The sequence below is a fragment of the Bufo gargarizans genome, unplaced genomic scaffold (genome assembly GCF_014858855.1).
Source record: "Bufo gargarizans isolate SCDJY-AF-19 unplaced genomic scaffold, ASM1485885v1 original_scaffold_2127_pilon, whole genome shotgun sequence".
NCBI lineage: Eukaryota > Metazoa > Chordata > Amphibia > Anura > Bufonidae > Bufo > Bufo gargarizans.
The window spans coordinates 21,697-41,597 of NW_025334657.1; the positions used below are offsets into that span (position 1 = coordinate 21,697).

The following is a 19,901-nucleotide window of genomic DNA, read 5'->3' on the forward strand; positions in this document are numbered from 1 at the left end:
TCAATGATCCACAGCTGCAGATCGATCAGTTAATCAAGTCCTTTGGAGGAGTTAATCTGCCTAATCTCGCCCTACTGTCGCAGCCGCAACCTCTCCCTACGCTAATCAGAGCAGAGTGACGGGCGGCGCTATGTGACTCCAGCTTAAATAGAGGCTGGGTCACATGGTGCTCTGGCCAATCACAGCCATGCCAATAGTAGGCATGGCTGTGATGGCCTCTTGGGGCAAGTAGTATGACGCTTGTTGATTGGCTGCTTTGCAGCCTTTCAAAAAGCGCCAAGAAAGCGTCACAAAAGCGCGAAGAAAGCGACGAACACCGAACCCGAACCCGGACTTTTACGAAAATGTCCGGGTTCGGGTCCGTGTCACGGACACCCCAAAATTCGGTACGAACCCGAACTATACAGTTCGAGTTCGCTCATCCCTATACTACTGTTAGCGCAGATCACTGGAATTATTTGAATAAGTTGGTGGTAAATATAGGTTTAAAAAGGAACCTTACTTACCAACAGTCCCAATTTTGCAGGATTATACTTCTTGCTGATTTCATAGCTTTTCTAGTATAATATGAACAAATTTGAGATTGAAATACTGGTAAATTGCATATAATTTACTTTTAATGAGAAGTTTGAATTCAGTTAGAAGCACGAAATAGAAGCAGTTCTTCAGTTTCAATTGGACATCAATTTAACTTCTTAACCCCTTAAGGACCAGGCCAGATTTTATGCAAATCTGACCAGTGTCACTTTATGTGTGAATAACTGTAAAACACTTTTACTTATTCAAGCCATTCTGAGAATTTTTTTTCATCACACATTGTACTTCATGACACTGGAAAAATGGAGTAAAAAAAATCCATTTTATTTATTAAAAAGTACCAAATTTACCAAAAATGTGGAGAATTTTCCAAATTTCTATTTCTCTACTTTTATAATAGATAGTAATACCTCCAAAAATAGTTATTATTTTACATTCCCCAAATTTCTACTTCATGTTTGGATCATTTAGGGAATGCCATTTTATTTTTTGGGGATTCAGAGGTTCAGAAGCAAATCTTGAAATGTTTCAGAAAATTTCTAAAATCCATTTTTTCAGGACCAGTTCAGGTCTGAAGCAAGGCTTACATAATAGAAACCATCCAAAAATGATCCCATTTTACAAACTACACCCCTCAAGTTATTCAAAACTGATTTTACAAACTTTGTTAACCCTTTAGGTGTACCACAAGAATTAATGGAAAATAGAGATGAAATTTCAGAATTTCACTTTTATGACAGATTTTCCATTTTAATATATTTTCTCCAGTTACAAAGCAAGGGTTAACAGCCAAACAAAACTCAATATTTATGGCCCTGATTCTGTAGTTTACAGAAACACCTCATATGTGGTCGTAAACTGCTGTACGGGCACACGGCAGGGCGCAGAAGGAAAGGAATGCCATACGGTTTTTGGAAGGCAAATTGTGCTGGTCTGGTTTTTTGACACCATGTTCCATTTGAAGCCTTCCTGATGTACCCCTAGAGTAGAAACTCCCAAAAATTGACCCCAACGAGACACGCCGGCAAACACTCTGAGCTCCGCACCAAGCGATCGGGAGACATCTGGACTATACGGTAAACCAAATGCAGATAAAGATCTTGCATATATATTGGCAAAATGGAAACTTAAAGAGAGACTCTAGGCACAGTGCCACCTGAATTCACCGGATAATATAGGAGTGTATTGCGATTTTATAACAAGTGCAACATGTGTACCTGAAGTGACATTTCACCTTATATCTGTGGATCCTTTATGCAGTTCCAATAGTAAATTTAAGTGGTGGAGGAAGAAACCTTCAATGACATCAACGGGACATGGCTAAGTTGGTATCCAACCTTGTGCAAATGGGAAGTTTGCGGTTGGGCAAATGGACTGTTTGCGGTTGTTTGCGGTGCATTAAAAGGGGAGTTTGGTCTGTCAATGTCTGTGAAGCGGGCATAACCCTTACACTACCTGATCGATACAGCATCATAACTGATCGTATATACACACTGGATGTTTTAAACCACGTTGTTAAAAAAAATAAAAAATTGGATTGTTAGGTGATTTATGACCTTTATGGATTAAAATCCAACTCTGCGTCAACTATGTAATTTTCCATGGGAGTTTTGCCATGGATCCCCCTCCGGCATGCCACAGTCCAAGTGTTAGTCCCTTTGAAACAATTTTTCCATCACTATTGTGGCCAGAAAGAGTCCCTGTGGGTTTTTAAAATTCGCCTGCCTATAGAAGTCAATGGCGGTTTGCCCGGTTCACACTTTCACGAACAATTGTAGAAACTCGCGTTCGCCGTTCGCGAACAGAAAATTTTATGTTTGCGACATCTCTACCTCTGATAGGCTGCCTATCAGAGGAACAGGGAAGGGACACACCTCTCCCCTGCTCCTCCGCACAGCCTTCTGTATCGCTGTCCTGAGGACGGAAATACAGATGACTATGGAGATGAGCGCTTCCACAATGGAAGCGCTCATCTCCCTGTGCCCCGCCGCTGCCCCCACCTCTGAGCAGCTCGGGGGGGCAATTGCCCAGTTGCCCCCCCCTGGATCCGCCACTGAGCCATAGCACTTGCTATAGAACCCAGAGGCTAAGGTTATCAGGTGCAAGAACATAGTACCTTTTTGTGGGGAATAACAATATACTAATATTACAATAACAATATAGTGCCATTTTGCTATAATGCTTTAATAAATACCTTTAATTATTGCTACTTTTGCTGTTTTATTTTCCTTACACTAGGTGGAGGAAGCCCTATCTTATTTTGCTATGGGGACATATGAATTACAGTTATGCTCCTGGGTGATTGTATTTGTGAGTTATCCAATTTGTTCTGCTCCTCAGCTGTGTTGATTGACTGATACTCTGATGCCCCAACTGACACAGCGTCTTATATGTGCACAGGAAGTCAGTATCTCTATTCATTCCAATACACACATAAGTTGGAGAGTCAGTGTATCGGTCACATGACACAGCTGAGGACCAGATGGGAGAGAATAACTCACAAAAACAGCCACGAGTAAGAAGATTACCTTCACTACAATATACTGTACAGCATGCACTAGGGATGAGAAAATTGACTTTGGATGAAACATCTGAAGTCGATTTGCATAAAACTTTGGTCTAATACTGTACGGAGCAGGAGCTCCGTACATTATTAGAATGTATTGGCTCCGATGAGCTGAAGTTATTGCTTCGCGAAGTCTCACGAGACTTCGTGTAATAACGTCATAAATTAATTTGTACTGTAAAAATAAACATTTCCCGCGCTTGGGTTAGGTTCCAAATGGTACCTTGGAACCGAACCCGAGTTCTGGAAATGTTTTTTTACAGTACAAATTAATTTATGAAGTTATTACGCGAAGTATCGTGAGACTTCATGAAGCAATAACTTCAGCTCATCGGAGCCAATACATTCTAATACTGTACGGAACTCCTGCTCCATACAGTATTAGAACTACGTTTTATGCAAATCGAGTTCAGATGTTTCATCTGAAGTTAATTCGCTCATCCTTAGCATGCACCTTCATAGTAGGCCAGGGAATGAGGGAATGCTTCTTAAACACGACATCAGAATTCCAGACATAACATGCAATATGGCAAACTAGCAACAGCCCAATCCCACCCTGCACCATTACATCACTTCAAGTGGGTATTTAAAGTGAAGCAACATAATAGTATGGTGCTATAATGGAATGGGCTCAGAATCTGTGCTTGTGCCATCACTTATGGGTTTCAGCTGTATTAAACAGCTGGCACATCTGTTTCAATGTAAAGAGGGGTTGGTATGGCAGCCAGGACCCTAGAATAGTCTATACGTCTGCCTTGCATAGCCAAATATATATTTAGATGTAGAAATATAAGAATGAGCGAGCACTCATGCATTTGGTCTCAGATTGAAGTATGCAGAAAATGTACTTAAAAATAACTATACATATACCCATAAAATCTCTAAAACAATAAAACAATCAATATAGCATAAAGTAGCAGATAGTATAATACATAAAAGGTTTGCTGTTCAAATGATTATATTAGCGCAACCTATATTCCACCACTTAAATTTACTATTGGAACTGCATAAAGGATCCACAGATAGAAGGTGAAATGTCACTTCAGGTACACATGTTGCACTTGTTATAAAATCGCAATACACTCCTATATTATCCGGTGAATTCAGGTGGCACTGTGCCTAGAGTCTCTCTTTAAGTTTCCATTTTGCCAATATATATGCAAGATCTTTATCGGTATTTGGCTTACCGTATAGTCCAGATGTCTCCCGATCGCTTGGTGCGGAGCTCAGAGTGTTTGCCGGCGTGTCTCGTTGGGGTAAATTTTTGGGAGTTTCTACTCTAGGGGTACATCAGGAAGGCTTCAAATGGGACATGGTGTCAAAAAACCAGACCAGCAAAATTTGCCTTCCAAAAACCGTATGGCATTCCTTTCCTTCTGCGCCCTGCCGTGTGCCCGGTGAAGGGACTTGCGTATCACAATGAAGCGATCATCACCTCTATGAGTGCCACACCCTACATGATAAGGCCGTTGCTTTATTATGATCAGACCAAAAGCGTTCGGGACGGCTGTATGTTTCTTCCTCCACCCAGCCACGTACAACACCAAGGGTCCCGGAAAGGTGAATTGAATAGATTTTTCGAATAGGGAGATGCTTAAAAAAATGCTGGCTCACTCCCCTTTGTTTGAATCTACGGTCACTGCGTCTGTGCCATGCAATTTACTGTCCCACCCGATATGAGTGCTATTTTCTATAGTTTTCTCTTCTCATCAGTTTAATCCCTGTTACGTGACGTCCCCAATCTGGGGTCCATTTATTAAATAGATTTTTCGAACGGGGAGATGGTTAAAAAATTGCTGGCTCCCTCCCCTTTGTTTGAATCCACGCCACGGTCACTGCGTCTGCGCCGTGCAATTTACTGTCACACCCGATATGAGTGGTATTTTCTGTAGTACTATTCTCATCAGTTGAATCCCTGTTACGTCCCATATCAGGGTGGGATTGCCTTATGTTAAAAAAAAAATTAGGCTGGGTATCTTCGACTGCCTTAACAGTGACAGACCAAACTCTGATACACCAAACTGAACAGTAACAGTTTAATCCCTGTTACGTCCCCTATCCGGGGACGTGTGTCGAATTGATTAACCATTGTCGAATTAAGGAACCATTACGACCTCCTGGAATAATTTAGTTCTGTGCTTTGTACTTGATTTGTATTGGAATTGTTGGGGATTTTTTAAATTGTCTGCATTATTTCTAATAAACTATTAAGAGACTTTATTACGATTTTTTTTTAGTTTACGTATTAAAAACCCACCCATATAACTTAAAAAAAGATAAATAAAAATTTTTTTTTTTTTTTTTTTATGAAAAATCATACAGCCGTCCCGAACGCTTTTGGTCTGATCATAATGAAGCAACGGCCTTATCATGTGGGGTGTGGCACTCATAGAGGTGATGATCGCTTCATTGTGATACGCAAGTCCCTTCACCACAACAAGGTAATGATCACGAAAGGGGAATTGACACTTGTATGTGCCTTTTTTTTGTTTTGTTTTTGCAGCCACAGTGCAGCACCAGAGGCCAGAAAAAATAGGCATGTACACATGCTTGAAAAACAACGTTATTGTTGCAGCCGCTGCTGAAAGGTGACTAAAACATTGCGGCTTGAACCCTAGTAGAATTCACGAAAGTCATCTGGTATACAGACATCAAATACAGCAGTGTGGGGATCATTTTGAGGCCAAGGCATGTCAGGCCTTTTGTTAGTTAAACGTATCCCCTACTGTCAGTCCCTTCGGAATCCATGCCTCATTCATCTTAATGAAGGTGAGGTAATCAACACTTTTTTGACCGAGGCGACTTCTTTTGTCAGTGACAATGCCTTCTGCTGCAATGAAGGTCCTTTCTGACAGGACACTTGAAGCGGGGCAGGCCAGAAGTTCTATCGCAAACTGGGATAGCTCAGGCCAAGCCTGCACACCCAGTAGTCAAGGGGTTCATCGCTCCTCAGAGTGTCGATATCTGCAGTTAAGGCAAGGTAGTCTGCCACCTGTCAGTCGAGTCGTTCTCTAAGGCTGGATCCCGAACGGCTGTGGCGATGTGTAGGACTGAAAAAGCTCTGCATGTCCTCCATCAACAACACATCTGTAAAGCGTCCTGTCCTTGCCGCCGTGGTCGTGGTAGGAGGAGGATTACTCTGACCTCTTCCCCAGTTAGATTCCTGTTGTGCTGTGACATCCCCCTTTTAAGCTGTGTCTAGCATATTTTTAATTTGGTTTTGATCTGCTGCATCCTTTCTGACTTCCGGTAATTTGGTAACATTTCCGCCACTTTCTGCTTATACTGGGGGTCTAGTAGCGTGGCCACCCAGTACAGGTAGTTCTCCTTCATCCTTTTTATACGAGGGTCCCTCAACAGACATGACAGCATGAAAGACCCCATTTGCACAAGGTTGGATGCCGAGCTAATCATTTCCCGTTCCTCCTCCTCACTGATGTCATTGACGGTCTGTTCTTCCCCCCAGCCACGTACAAGACCACGGGTCCCAGATAGGTGACAACAACGAGCACCCTGGGATGCATCTACAGCCTGATCCAGCACTCTTCGCAGGGCACGCTCCAGGAAGAAAACAAATGGGATGAGGTCGCTGATGACTAGGTTTGTCACCTCCTCAAAAGGAAGCATGAGCCTGCAGGCATTGCGCATGAGCGTCCAGTAACGTGGCAAAAAAATTCCCAGCATCGCAAAGGCTGTCCTAGCACCCCGGTCATACAAATGCTCGTTGACGGCTTTTTCTTGTTGGAGCAGGCGGTCGAACATTAGGAGTGTTGAATTCCAACGTGTCGGGCTGTCGCAAATCAAGCGCCTCACTGACATGTTTCGGCGCTGAATGTCTGCAAAGTGCGCCATGGCTGTGTGGTAACGCCTGAAATGGCCACACACCTTCCTGGCCTGCTTGAGGACGTCCTGTAAGCCTGGGTACTTAGACACAAAGCGTTGTACGATGAGATTCAACACATGTGCCATGCACGGCACATGTGACAACTTGCCCAAATTCAATGCTGCCAACAAATTGCTTCCATTGTCACACACCACGTTGCCGATCTCCAGTTGGTGCGGGGTCAGCCACTGATCCACCTGTGCGCTCAGGGCGGACAGGAGTGCTGGTCCGGTGTGGCTCTCTGCTTTGAGGCAAGTCAACCCCCAGCGTGACACTGTCGTATCCGGGATGTGGAATAGACCCTGGGGAACTGGGGGGGTTCAGTTGATGTGCAGCCAGACTCCGCAGCAGAAGAGGACTCAGCCGAGGAGGTTATGGAAGAGGATGGAGTAGGTGGAGTAGGTGGAGTAGAGGAGGTGGCAGTAGGCCTGCCTGCAAGTCGTGGCGGTGTCACCAACTCCGCTGCAGAGCCACGCATTCCATGCTTGGCAGCCGTCTGCAGGTTGACCCAATGTGCAGTGTAGGTCATATACCTGCCCTGACCGTGCTTTGCAGACCAGGTATTAGTGGTCAGATGGACCCTTGCCCCAACACTGTATGCCAGAGATGCCATGACTTCCTTTTCAATCACCGAGTAGAGGTTTGGGATTGCCTTATTAGAAAAAAAAATTTGGCCGGGTACCTTCCACTGTGGTGTCCCAATAGCGACAATTTTTTTGAAGGCCTCTGACTCTACCAGCTGGTATGGTAATAGCTGGCGGGCTAAGAGTTCTGTCAAGCCAGCTGTCAGACGCCGGGCAAGGAGGTGACTCTGTGACATTGGCTTCTTACGCTCAAATATATCCTTTACAGACATCTGACTGTGGGCAGATGAGATGGAACTGCTCAAGGTGAGAGGCGGAGTGGCGGGTGGTTGAGAGGGGGCAAGGAGGACTGCAGTGGTTGACGTGGCTGAAGATGCTGGATCAGGAGGTGGATGGTGGCTTTAAGCTTGTGTGCTGCTTCTACTCGTCATTATGTGTTGATCCCATAGGCATTTGTGATGTGCGATCATGTGCTTTCGCAAAGCAGTTGTACCTCGGTGGGTGTTGGATTTCCCACGACTCAGTTTCTTTTGGCACAGGTTGCAAATGGCTTCGCTGTTGTCAGAGGCAGACACACAAAAAAAATGCCACACTGCTGAGCTTTGCAATGACTGCATTCTGGTGGTGGCAACAGCATGCGTTGATTGGCGTGCTGTCTGGCTGACCCCGGGTGCCGATACATGCTGTCTGACTGTGCCACTAGCTCCTTGCGACGGCCTCCCCCTGCTTCCAACTCGTCTCCTCCTTCTCTCTGTCTCCCCTTCTGAACTTTCCCCTTCTTCTTCTCTTCGAGCAGGCACCCACATGGCATCCACGGACACATTGTCATCATCAACCACTTCACTTGTATCTGACACCTCAGCAAAGGAAACAGCAGCGGGTACAACATCATCATCATCATCATCATCATCACATGTACGTCCATGTGTGTAATGCTGCCTGACTGAGACATATGCCTGTTATCTACATCCCCTGGCAATAATGGTTGCACATCACTAATTTTATCCAACTGATGTGTAAATAACTCCTCTGAGGAATCAAGTGAAGCGGCTGTGGTGGCAGTGGTGATGGTGGTGGCGGGCGGGAGCTGGAGGAGGATAGTGCGTCAAGGTTCTTAGCGGAAGCTGTTGAAGAATGGGTGTCCTGTGTAAGCCAGTCAACTATTTTCTCAGAATTTTTGGGGTTCAGGGTACGTGGCCTCTGAACACGGCATTATTCCAGGGCCAGTGGTAATCACAGCACCACAAACACGACGGCCCCTGCGGCATGGCCTGCCTCTGCCTTTAATCTTTTATTAGATAAGTGTTACTATGCGTGCAAGGTACTGTGCAAGGTACTGTGCCACTCTAGATAAGTGGTGGGCAGTGGGCACAGTACAGTCTGTGTGGGCCTTATACACACAGGCTTGCAAATGTGATTAGATCACAGTTAAATTTTAAATAGAAGGTTTTTTTTCTGCAAGGTATTTGAGTGAATGACACCCTGTGACGGTATGAGTGCAGGCCTAGCCAGCCACTAGCCAGTGGACACAATACAGTATGTGTGGGGGCCTGACACACACACGGGCTTGCAAATGTGATTTAGATCACAGTTAAATTTAAAATAGATTTTTTTTAATCTAAAAGGTATTTGAGTGAATGACACCCTGTAAAGGTATGAGTGCAGGCCTAGCCACTAGCCAGTGGATACAATGCAGTATGTGTGGGGGCCTGACACACACGGGCTTGCAAATGTGATTAGATCACAGTTAAATTTAAAATATATTTTTTTTTTTCTGAAAGGTATTTGGGTGAATGTCACCCTGTAACGGTATGAGTGCAGGCCTAGCCAGCCACTAGCCAGTGGCCACAATACAGTATGTGTGGGCGTCTGACACACACAGGCTTGCAAATGTGATTAGATCACAGAAAAATATTAAATAGATTTTTTTTTTTATCTGCAAGGTATATTCTGTCACACCCTGTATGAATGGTGTGCACTGTGCACATAGTGCTGTCTATGACTGAGCCTGCAGCCTCTCACACACAGGCAGCCAGGCAACTGCAACATATATCTACGTATATGGAGAAAAAAAAAGCAGACTGATGTACCAGCCCTGAAAAGGGCTTTTTGGGGTGCTGTCTGGATGCTGTCCTTACAGCAGATGAGTCTGTGGACACAGAACAATGCCCAAGCTAACGCTTTCTCTATTGAATCAGCAGCAGCAGTACTGTCCCTCCTCTCTCTGTGAATGCAGCTTCCGAATGAATCTAAAATGGATGCTGTCCAGGAGGTGGGAGGGTCTGGGAGGGAGGGTCTGCTGCTGATTGGCTGGAATGTGATTGCTGACTGTGAGGTACAGGGTCAAAGTTTACTCAATGATGATGTATAGGGGGCGGACCGAACATCGCATATGTTCGCCTGCAGCGGCGAACACGAACAAGCTATGTTCGCCAGGAACTTTTCGTCGGCGAACTATTCGGGACATCACTAATCGGAGGCCAGCGCAGGTGGCACGATGACGTCATCGCGCCGCCTGAGTCGTACAGGAAGGGGGGGGGGGGCTGTTATTACTGGATGCCATCCACAGATCCCTCATAACAGTGCCATCCACAGATCGTCCACCCATTAACAGTGCCATCCACAGATCGTCCACCCCATAACAGTGCCATCCCCAGATCCCCCATTAACAGTGCCATCCCCAGATGCCCCATAAACAGTGTAATCCCCATCTGGGGGGTTTCTTTGCTGGGCTGGACTTTTATAGCCCCCCAAATTTTGCTTGCATCCCTGTTCTCTAAAGGGGCGGTTTTAGGGGCGGTCCTAGGGGTGGGTAGGGGCGTGGCCAGGGGAGGGGGGGTGAGTTCCACCACCTTTTCTCTGAGAAAAAAAGCCCTGGCTATGGCTATAGTTACACCCAAGCAGTCACCTGTACGTGTCTAACGGGCTAAAGAATGAGCATTTTTATGGCAGTGCTTCTTCAAAGATATACTTTATAAATATATTTTATTAGAACATGCAACTTACATGTAGTTTATTACAAATGAAAGGGAAGCCACTGGAGAAGCACCGTAGATCATTGAGATCACTAATGTTAAGTGCAAGTCCAACCCCACTGGCAATGAATGATAAGATGCTGATGCAAAGTACACATTTTACCTGTGAAAAAAAACACAAATATGGTATAAGAATGAATAATTATATGAATGTGAACAGATATATAGCACTTGTCAATTTGTTATAAAGATATTTGTGCAGATACAGTGATCTTGTAGGTGATGTAAACTTAGACCAGCAATCTAGACCTTCACCAGATTTATTACAGGGGCTCAGGCTGGATGATAAATCTGGTGCAGGGATGGACACTTTTCTCTGACTCTATGTTGCTTGGCTTAGTTTGAGACAAAATTCTGGTCCAATTTTCATGCAAAATGTTGCATCTTGGGCCATATCCTTTATCCCTCACCCTCCATTTACATTAAGCTACGCCTCCTTGGCAAGCTAGGTGCAAAGGACATCTCTAAAACTGGATGCAAAATTGCACAAAGTACAGGTGCACACACATTACTAAATGTGGCCTTTGACTTGCTCGTAAGAAAAATGTAGGACAAAATTGTTTTTGTAAACAGTACTACCGCTATGTGTCATTTTATAGCCTTCTAACTCCCTTGTCTGTTATCAACTTTTTTCAACATTTTAAAACAAATTTTGTATGAACTACATAAGACTACCCCTTCAGCATAGACAGCTCCAGTGAATGGTCACAGTGGTGACGCTCCCCCATACTGACATCAATTTTGTGACCAGTGGATAACCATATAAACAGATTCTCCTGCTTTCTTCACGCAATTAGGGGGAGCTACCTGTATAAATATTTTACAGCTCCCATTGAGTTTGTTTGTACTGTTTTTAGTCGGCAGGCACACTTTGCCGCTGTGCGGCCGGTGTCTGGTTACCGGGAGACAGACCGGGTCTCCCTGTGGAGGAGCGCTGGCCAATAAGAGCGGGTGCTCACACTGATGTAACAGGTTATGTGACGTCAGGTGCGTCATGTGATTTGGGAAATGAGGAAGAAGAGCGAATTTCTGCAAATGTTTGCAAACGGGCAAACCGGGCAAACCGCCATTGACTTCAATAGGCAGGCAAATTTTAAAACCCACAGGGACTCTTTCTAGCCACAGTAGTGATGGAAAAGTTGTTTCAAGGGGACTAACACCTGGACTGTGGCATGCCAAAGGAGGATCCATGGCAAAACTCCCATGGAAAATTACATAGTTGACACAGAGTTGGATTTTAATCCATAAAGGGTATAAATCAGCTAACAAGCCAAATTTTTTTTGAACAACGTGGTTTAAAACATCCAGTGTGTGTATACGATCAGTTATGATGTTGTATCGATCAGGTAGTGTAAGGGTTACGCCCGCTTCACAGACATTGACAGACAAAACTCCCCTTTTAATGTACCGCAAACAGTCCATTTGCCCAACCACAAACTTCCCATTTGCACAAGGTTGGATACCAAGCTAGCCATGTCCCGTTGATGTCATTGAAGGTTTCTTCCTCCACCCAGCCATGTACAACACCAAGGGTCCCCGAAAGGTGAATTGAATAGATTTTTCGAACGGGGAGATGGTTAAAAAAACGCTGGCTCCCTCCTCTTTGTTTGAATCCACGCCACGGTCACTGCGTCTGCGCCGTGCAATTTACTGTCACACCCGATATGAGTGGTATTTTCTGTAGTACTATTCTCATCAGTTTAATCCCTGTTATGTCCCATATCAGGGATTGCTTTTTATGAAAAAAAAATTAGGCCGGGTACCTTCGACTGCCTTCACATTGACAGACCAAACTCTGAAACACCAAACTGAATTGATTTTAGGAACCGGGAGATGTAAAAACAGCTTGGTCGGTCCTCTTACTCCCAAGTTGGGGCACTGCACGTGCACGGAGCAATGTGCTGTGACACTTTATATGAGTGGTGTCTTAACTAGTACTATTCCTATCAGTTTAATCCCTGTTACGTCCCCTATCCGGGGACGTGTGTCGAATTGATTAATCATTGTCGAATAAACGACATCCTGAAATAATTTTGTTCTGAGCTCTGTACTTGCTTTGTATTGGAATTGATGAAGATTCTTTCAATTGTCTGCATTATTTCTAATAAACTAAGAGACTTTATTATGATTTTTTTTATTTTATGTATTAAAACACTATACAACTTAAAAAGTTTTTTCTATGAAAAATTATCCAGCCGATCGCTTTTAGTCTGATCATAATGAAGCAACGGCCTTATCTGGGGTGTGGCAACATTGCCAACACACTCATAGAGGTGATGATCGCTTCATTGTGATAAGCAAGCCCCTTCACCACAACAAGGTATCGATCACGAAGGGGAATTGACACATGTATGTGCCTTTTTTTTTGTTTTGTGCAGCACTAGAGGCCAGAAAAATTAGGCATGGACACATGCCTGAAAAATTAGGTATTGTTGCAGCCGCTGCTGTAGCAGCGGCCGGAAAAATTTATGTTTTCCAGGCAGAAAGGTGACTAAAACATTGCGGCTTGAACCCTAGTTGGTGGCAGAGAATTCACGAAAGTCATCCGGTATGCAGACATTAAATACAGCAGCGTGGGGACCATTTTGAAGCCAAGGAATGTCATCAGGCCTTTTATTAGTCAAACGTATCCCCTACTGTCAGTCCCTTCGAGATCCATGCCTCATTCATCTTAATGACGGTGAGGAAATCAACACTTTTTTGACCGAGGCATCTTCTTTTGTCAGTGACAATGCCTCCTGCTGCACTGAAGGTCCTTTCTGACAGGACACTTGAAGCGGGGCAGGCCAGAAGTTCTATCGCAAACTGGGATAGTTCAGGCCACAGATCAAGCCTGCACACCCAGTAGTCAAGGGGTTCATCGCTCCTCAGAGTGTCGATATCTGCAGTTAAGGCGAGGTAGTCTGCTACCTGTCGGTCGAGTCGTTCTCTAAGGCTGGATCCCGAAGGGCTGTGGCGATGTGTAGGACTGAAAAAGCTCTGCATGTCCTCCATCAACAACACATCTGTAAAGCGTCCTGTCCTTGCCGCCGTGGTCGTGGTAGGAGGAGGATTACTTTCACCTCTTCCCCTGTTAGATTCCTGTTGTGCTGTGACATCCCCCTTATAAGCTGTGTAAAGCATATTTTTTAGTTTGGTTTTGAACTGCTGCATCCTTTCTGACTTTCGGTAATTTGGTAACATTTCCGCCACTTTCTGCTTATACCGGGGGTCTAGTAGCATGGCCACCCAGTACAGGTCGTTCTCCTTCATCCTTTTTATATGAGGGTCCCTCAACAGACATGACAGCATGAAAGACCCCCTTTGCACAAGGTTGAATGCCGAGCTACTCATTTCCCGTCCCTCCTCCTCACTGATGTCATTGACGGTCTGTTCTTCCCCCCAGCCACGTACAACACCACTGGTCCCAGATAGGTGACAACAACGAGCACCCTGGGATGCCTGTTGTGGTTGGTCTTCCTCCTCCTCAAAGCCACATTCCTCCTCTTACTCCTCTTCCTCATACTCCTTTTCCAGCGTTGCCGCAGGTCCGGCAAGCAATGATGACAAGGCTGTTTCTGGTGGTGATGGTGACCACAACTCTTCCTCTTCACGCTCATCTACAGCCTGATCCAGCACTCTTCGCAGGGCACGCTCCAGGAAGAAAACAAATGGGATGAGGTCGCTGATGGTGCCTTCGGTGCGACTGACTAGGTTTGTCACCTCCTCAAAAGGACGCATGAGCCTACAGGCATTGCGCATGAGCGTCCAGTAACGTGGCAAAAAAATTCCCAGCTCCGCAGAGGCTGTCCTAGCACCCCGGTCATACAAATACTCGTTGACGGCTTTTTCTTGTTGGAGCAGGCGGTCGAACATTAGGAGTGTTGAATTCCAACGTGTCGGGCTGTCGCAAATCAAGCGCCTCACTGGCATGTTGTTTCGGCGCTGAATGTCTGAAAAGTGCGCCATGGCCGTGTAGGAACGCCTGAAATGGCCACACACCTTCCTGGCCTGCTTGAGGACGTCCTGTAAGCCTGGGTACTTAGACACAAAGCGTTGTACGATGAGATTCAACACATGTGCCATGCACGGCACATGTGACAACTTGCCCAAATTCAATGCCGCCAACAAATTGCTTCCATTGTCACACACCACTTTGCCGATCTCCAGTTGGTGCGGGGTCAGCCACTGATCCACCTGTGCGTTCAGGGCGGACAGGAGTGCTGGTCCGGTGTGGCTCTCTGCTTTCAGGCAAGTCAACCCCAAGACAGCGTGACACTGTCGTATCCGGGATGTGGAATAGCCCCTGGGGAGCTGGGGGGATTCAGTTGATGTGCAGCCAGACGCCGCAGCAGAAGAGGACTCAGCCGAGGAGGTTATGGAAGAGGATGGAGTAGGAGGAGTAGAGGAGGTGGCAGTAGGCCTGCCTGCAAGTCGTGGCGGTGTCACCAACTCCGCTGCAGAGCCACGCATTCCATGCTTGGCAGCCGTCAGCAGGTTGACCCAATGCGCAGTGTAGGTGATATACCTGCCCTGACCGTGCTTTGCAGACCAGGTATCAGTGGTCAGATGGACCCTTGCCCCAACACTGTATGCCAGAGATGCCATGACTTCCTTTTCAATCACTGAGTAGAGGTTTGGGATTGCCTTTTTGAAAAAAAAAATTCGTCCGGGTACCTTCCACTGTGGTGTCCCAATAGCGACAAATTTTTTGAAGGCCTCAGACTCCACCAGCTGGTATGGTAAAAGCTGGCGGGCTAAGAGTTCCGTCAAGCCAGCTGTCAGACGCCGGGCAAGGGGGTGACTCTGTGACATTGGCTTCTTACGCTCAAACATTTCCTTTACAGACACCTGACTGTGGGCAGATGAGATGGAACTGCTGAAGGTGAGAGGCGGAGTGGCGGGTGGTTGAGAGGGGGCAAGGAGGACAGCAGTGGTTGACGTGGCTGAAGATGCTGGACCAGGAGGAGGATGGTGGCTTTGAGTTTGTGTGCTGCTTGTACTCATGTGTTGATCCCATAGGCGTTTGTGATGTGAGATCATGTGCCTTCGCAAAGCAGTTGTACCGAGGTGGGTGTTGGACTTCCCACGACTCAGTTTCTTTTGGCACAGGTTGCAAATGGCATCGCTGTTATCAGAGGCAGACACACAAAAAAATGCCACACTGCTGAGCTTTGCAATGACGGCATTCTGGTGGTGGCAACAGCATGCGTTGATTGGCGTGCTGTCTGGCTGACCCCGGGTGCCGATACATGCTGTCTGACTGTGCCACTAGCTCCTTGCGACGACCTCCCCCTGCTTCCAACTCGTCTCCTCCTTCTCTCTGTCTCCCCTTCTGAACTTTCCCCCTCTTCTTCTTCTCTTCGAGCAGGCACCCACGTGGCATCCACGGACACATCGTCATCATCAACCACTTCACTTGTATCTGACACCTCAGCAAAGGAAGCAGCAGCGGGTACAACATCATCATCATCATCACACTGTACGTCCATGTGTGTAATGCTGCCTGACTGAGACATATCCCTGTTATCTACATCCTCTGGCAATAATGGTTGCGCATCACTAATTTCATCCAACTGATGTGTAAATAACTCCTCTGAGGGATCAAGTGAAGCGGCTGTGGTGGCTGTGGTGGTAGGTGGCGGCGGGCGGGAGAGTGGTAACTTGAGAGCAGGTGACCAAAGCTGAGCTGGAGGAGGATGGTGCGTCAAGGTTCTTAGCGGAAGCTGTTGAAGATTGGGTGTCCTGTGTAAGCCAGTCAACTATTTTCTCTGAATTTTTTGGGTTCAGGGTACGTGGCCTCTGAACACTGGGCATTATTCCAGGGCCAGTGGAAATCACAGCACCACGACCACGACGGCCCCTGCGGGGTGGCCTGCCTCTGCCTGTCATTTTTTTTAGATAAGTGGTACTATGCGTGCAAGGTACTGTGCCACCCTATATAAGTGGTGGGCAGTGGGCACAGTACAGTCTGTGTGGGCCTGACACACACGGGCTTGCAACTGTGATTATATCACAGAAAATTATTAAATATAATTTTTTTATTTGCAAGGTATTTGAGTGAGTGACACCCTGTATCGGTATGAGTGGAGACCTAGCCACTAGCAAGTGGCCACAATACAGTCTTTGTGGGCCTGACACACATTGGCTTGCAACTGTGATTATATCACTGAAAAATATTAAATATAATTTTTTTTATTTGCAAGGTATTTGAGTTAGTGACACCCTGTAACGGTGTGAGTAGAGGCCTAGCCACTAGACAGTGGCCACATTACAGTATGTGTGGGCCTGACACACAATGGCTTGCAAATGTGAATATATCACAGAAAAATTTAAAAATATATATTTTTTTATCTGCAAGGTATTTGAGTGAGTGACACCCTGTACCGGTATGAGTGGAGGCCTAGCCACTAGCCAGTGGCCACAATACAGTTTGTGTGGGCCTGACACACACGGGCTTGCAAATGTGATTATATCACAGAAAAATTTGAAATAGAATTTTATTTATCTGCAAGGTATTTGAGTGAGTGACACCCTGTAACGGTATGAGTGGAGGCCTAGCCACTAGCCAGTGGCCACAATACAGTCTGTGTGGGCCTGACATCTGCGAGGTATTTTCTGTCACACCCTGTATGAATGGTGTGCACTGTGCACACAGTGCTGTCTGTGACTGAGCCTGCAGCCTCTCACACACAGGCAGCCAGGCAACTGCAATATATATATATATATATATATATATATTTATTTTTTAAAGCAGACTGATGTACCAGCCCTGAAAAGGGCTTTTTGGGGTGCTGTCAGGACGCTGTCCTAACAGCAGATGAGTCTGTGGACACAGCACAATGCCCTAGCTAACGCTTTTCCTATTGAATCAGCAGCAGCAGCACTGTCCCTCCTCTCACTGAGAATGCAGCTTCCGAATTAATCTAAAATGGATGCTGTCTAGGAGGTGGGAGGGTCTGGGAGGGAGGGTCTGCTGCTGATTGGCTGGAATGTGTCTGCTGACTGTGAGGTACAGGGTCAAATTTTACTCAATGATGATGTATAGGGGCCGGTCCGAACATCGCATATGTTCGCCCGCCGCGGCGAACGCGAACAAGCTATGTTCGCCGGCGAATAGTTTGGGACATCACTATTCCTGAGGCATCAGCGCTGCCTTCCGGTGAAGAGCCTGTGAGATCCAGCCTTCTGGATCTCACTGGCCTCGGAAGCTGTATGAGTAATACACAGTATTACTCATACAGCCAATGCATTCCAATACAGAAGTATTGGAATGCATTGTAAAGGAATATACCCAAATTAAAAATTTAGTTTTCCACCCAAAAAAATCAAAGTTTCAAGTAAAATCAAACAAAAACATAATTTTCCCCAAATAAAGTTAAAAAAATTTGTAAAAAATAGGGGGGAAAAAAGTATACATATTTGGTATTGCTGTGTCCGTATCGATCGGCTCTTTAAACATATCATATGAACTAACCCCTCAGATGAACACCGTAAAAAATAAAAACTATGCTAAATAAAGATTTTTTTGTCACCTTGCATCACAAAAAGTACAACAGCAAGCGATAAAAAAGGCGTTTGCCCACCAATATTACCTAACAGTCACCTCATCCCGCAAAAAATTAGTCCCTACCTGAGACAATCGCCCAAAAAATAATAAAAACTATAGCTCAGAATATGAAGACACTAAAACATCATTTTTTTTTGTTTGAAAAAAGCTGTTATTGTGTAAAACTAAATAAAAGTATACATATTTGGTATTGCCGCATTTGTATCGACCGGCTCTATAAAAATATCACACGACCTAACCTCTCAGATGAACACCGTAAAATAATAAAAATAAAAACTGTGCTAAATAAAAATTTTTTGTCACCTTACATCACAAAAGTGTAATAGCAAGCAATCAAAAAGTCATATGTACGCCAATATAGTGCCAATCAAACTGTCATCTCATTCCGCAAAAAATGAGACCCTACCTAAGATAATTGCCCAAAAACTCAGAATATGGAGACACCAAAACATGTTTTTTTTTTTTAAATTATATTATTGTGTAAAACTTACATAAATAAAAAAGTATACATATTAGGTATCGCCGCGTCCGTATCGACCGACTCTATAAAAATATTAAATAACCTAACCCCTCAGATGAACACTGTAAAAAAATTAAATGAAAGCTGTGCTAAATAAACCATTTTTGTCACCTTACATCACAAAAAGTATAATAGCAAGCGATCAAAAAGTTAAACGCACCCCAAAATATTGCCAATAAAATCATTATCTCATCCCGCAAAAATCATACCCTACCCAAGGTAATCGCCCAGAAACTGAAAAAATTATGGCTCTCAGACTATGGAAACACTAAAACATGATTTTTTTTTGCTTCAAAAATGAAATCATTGTGTAAAATTTACATTAAAGAAAAAAAAGTTTACATTTTAGGTATCACCGCATCCATGACAACCTGCTCTATAAAAATATCACATGATCTAACCTGTCAGATGAATGTTGTAAATAACAAAAAATAAAAACTGTGCCAAAACAGCAATTTCTTGTTATCTTGCCTCACAAAAAGTGTAATATAGAGCAACAAAAAATCATATGTACCCACTAGTACCAACAAAACTGCCACCCTATCCCGTAGTTTCCAAAATGGGGCCACTTTTTTGGAGTTTCTACTCTAGGGGTGCATCAGGGGGGCTTCAAATGGGACATGGTGTCAAAAAAAACCAGTCTAGCAAAATCTGCCTTCCAAAAACAGTATGACATTCCTTTCCTTCTGCACCCTGCCGTGTGCCCGTACAGCTGTTTATGACCACATATGGGGGTTTATGTAAACTACAGAATCAGGGCCATAAATATTGAGTTTTGCTTGGCTGTTAACCCTTGCTTTGTTTACTGGGAAAAATGTATTAAAATGGAAAATTTACAAAAAAATTGAAATTCTGAAATTTCATCTCCATTTGCCAATAACTCTTGTGGAACACCTAAAGAGTTAACGAGGTTTGTAATAACTATTTTGAATACCTTGAGGGGTGTAGTTTCTTAGATGGGGTCACTTTTATGGAATTTCTACCCTAGGGGTGCATCAGGGGGGCTTTAAATGGGACATGGTGTAAAAAGAAAACTGTCCAACAAAACCTGCCTTCCAAAAACCGTATGGCATTCCTTTCCTTCTGTGCCCTGCCGTGTTCCCGTACAGCGGTTTACCACCACATATGGGGTGTTTCTGTAAACTACTGAATCAGGGTCATAAATATTGAGTTTGGTTTGGCTGTTAACCCTTGCTTTGTAACCGGAAAAAAAATATTAAAATGGAA

At 44.8% G+C, this 19,901-nt stretch overlaps 1 protein-coding gene across 1 annotated transcript in view; it reads right to left on the minus strand.

Annotated features, from left to right (window-relative positions):
• Window positions 1-506: 506 nt before the first annotated feature.
• LOC122923994 overlaps window positions 507-19,901 on the minus strand; it is a gene marked incomplete at its 3' end in the record, with an annotated part of 119,949 nt that continues 100,554 nt past the window's right edge. The window contains exons 5-6 of the mRNA XM_044274921.1: window positions 10,577-10,708; window positions 507-557 (exon numbers count right to left, since the gene is read on the minus strand). Coding sequence (XP_044130856.1) covers window positions 507-557; window positions 10,577-10,708 — 183 coding nt within the window. The remainder of the gene's footprint in view (window positions 558-10,576; window positions 10,709-19,901) is intronic.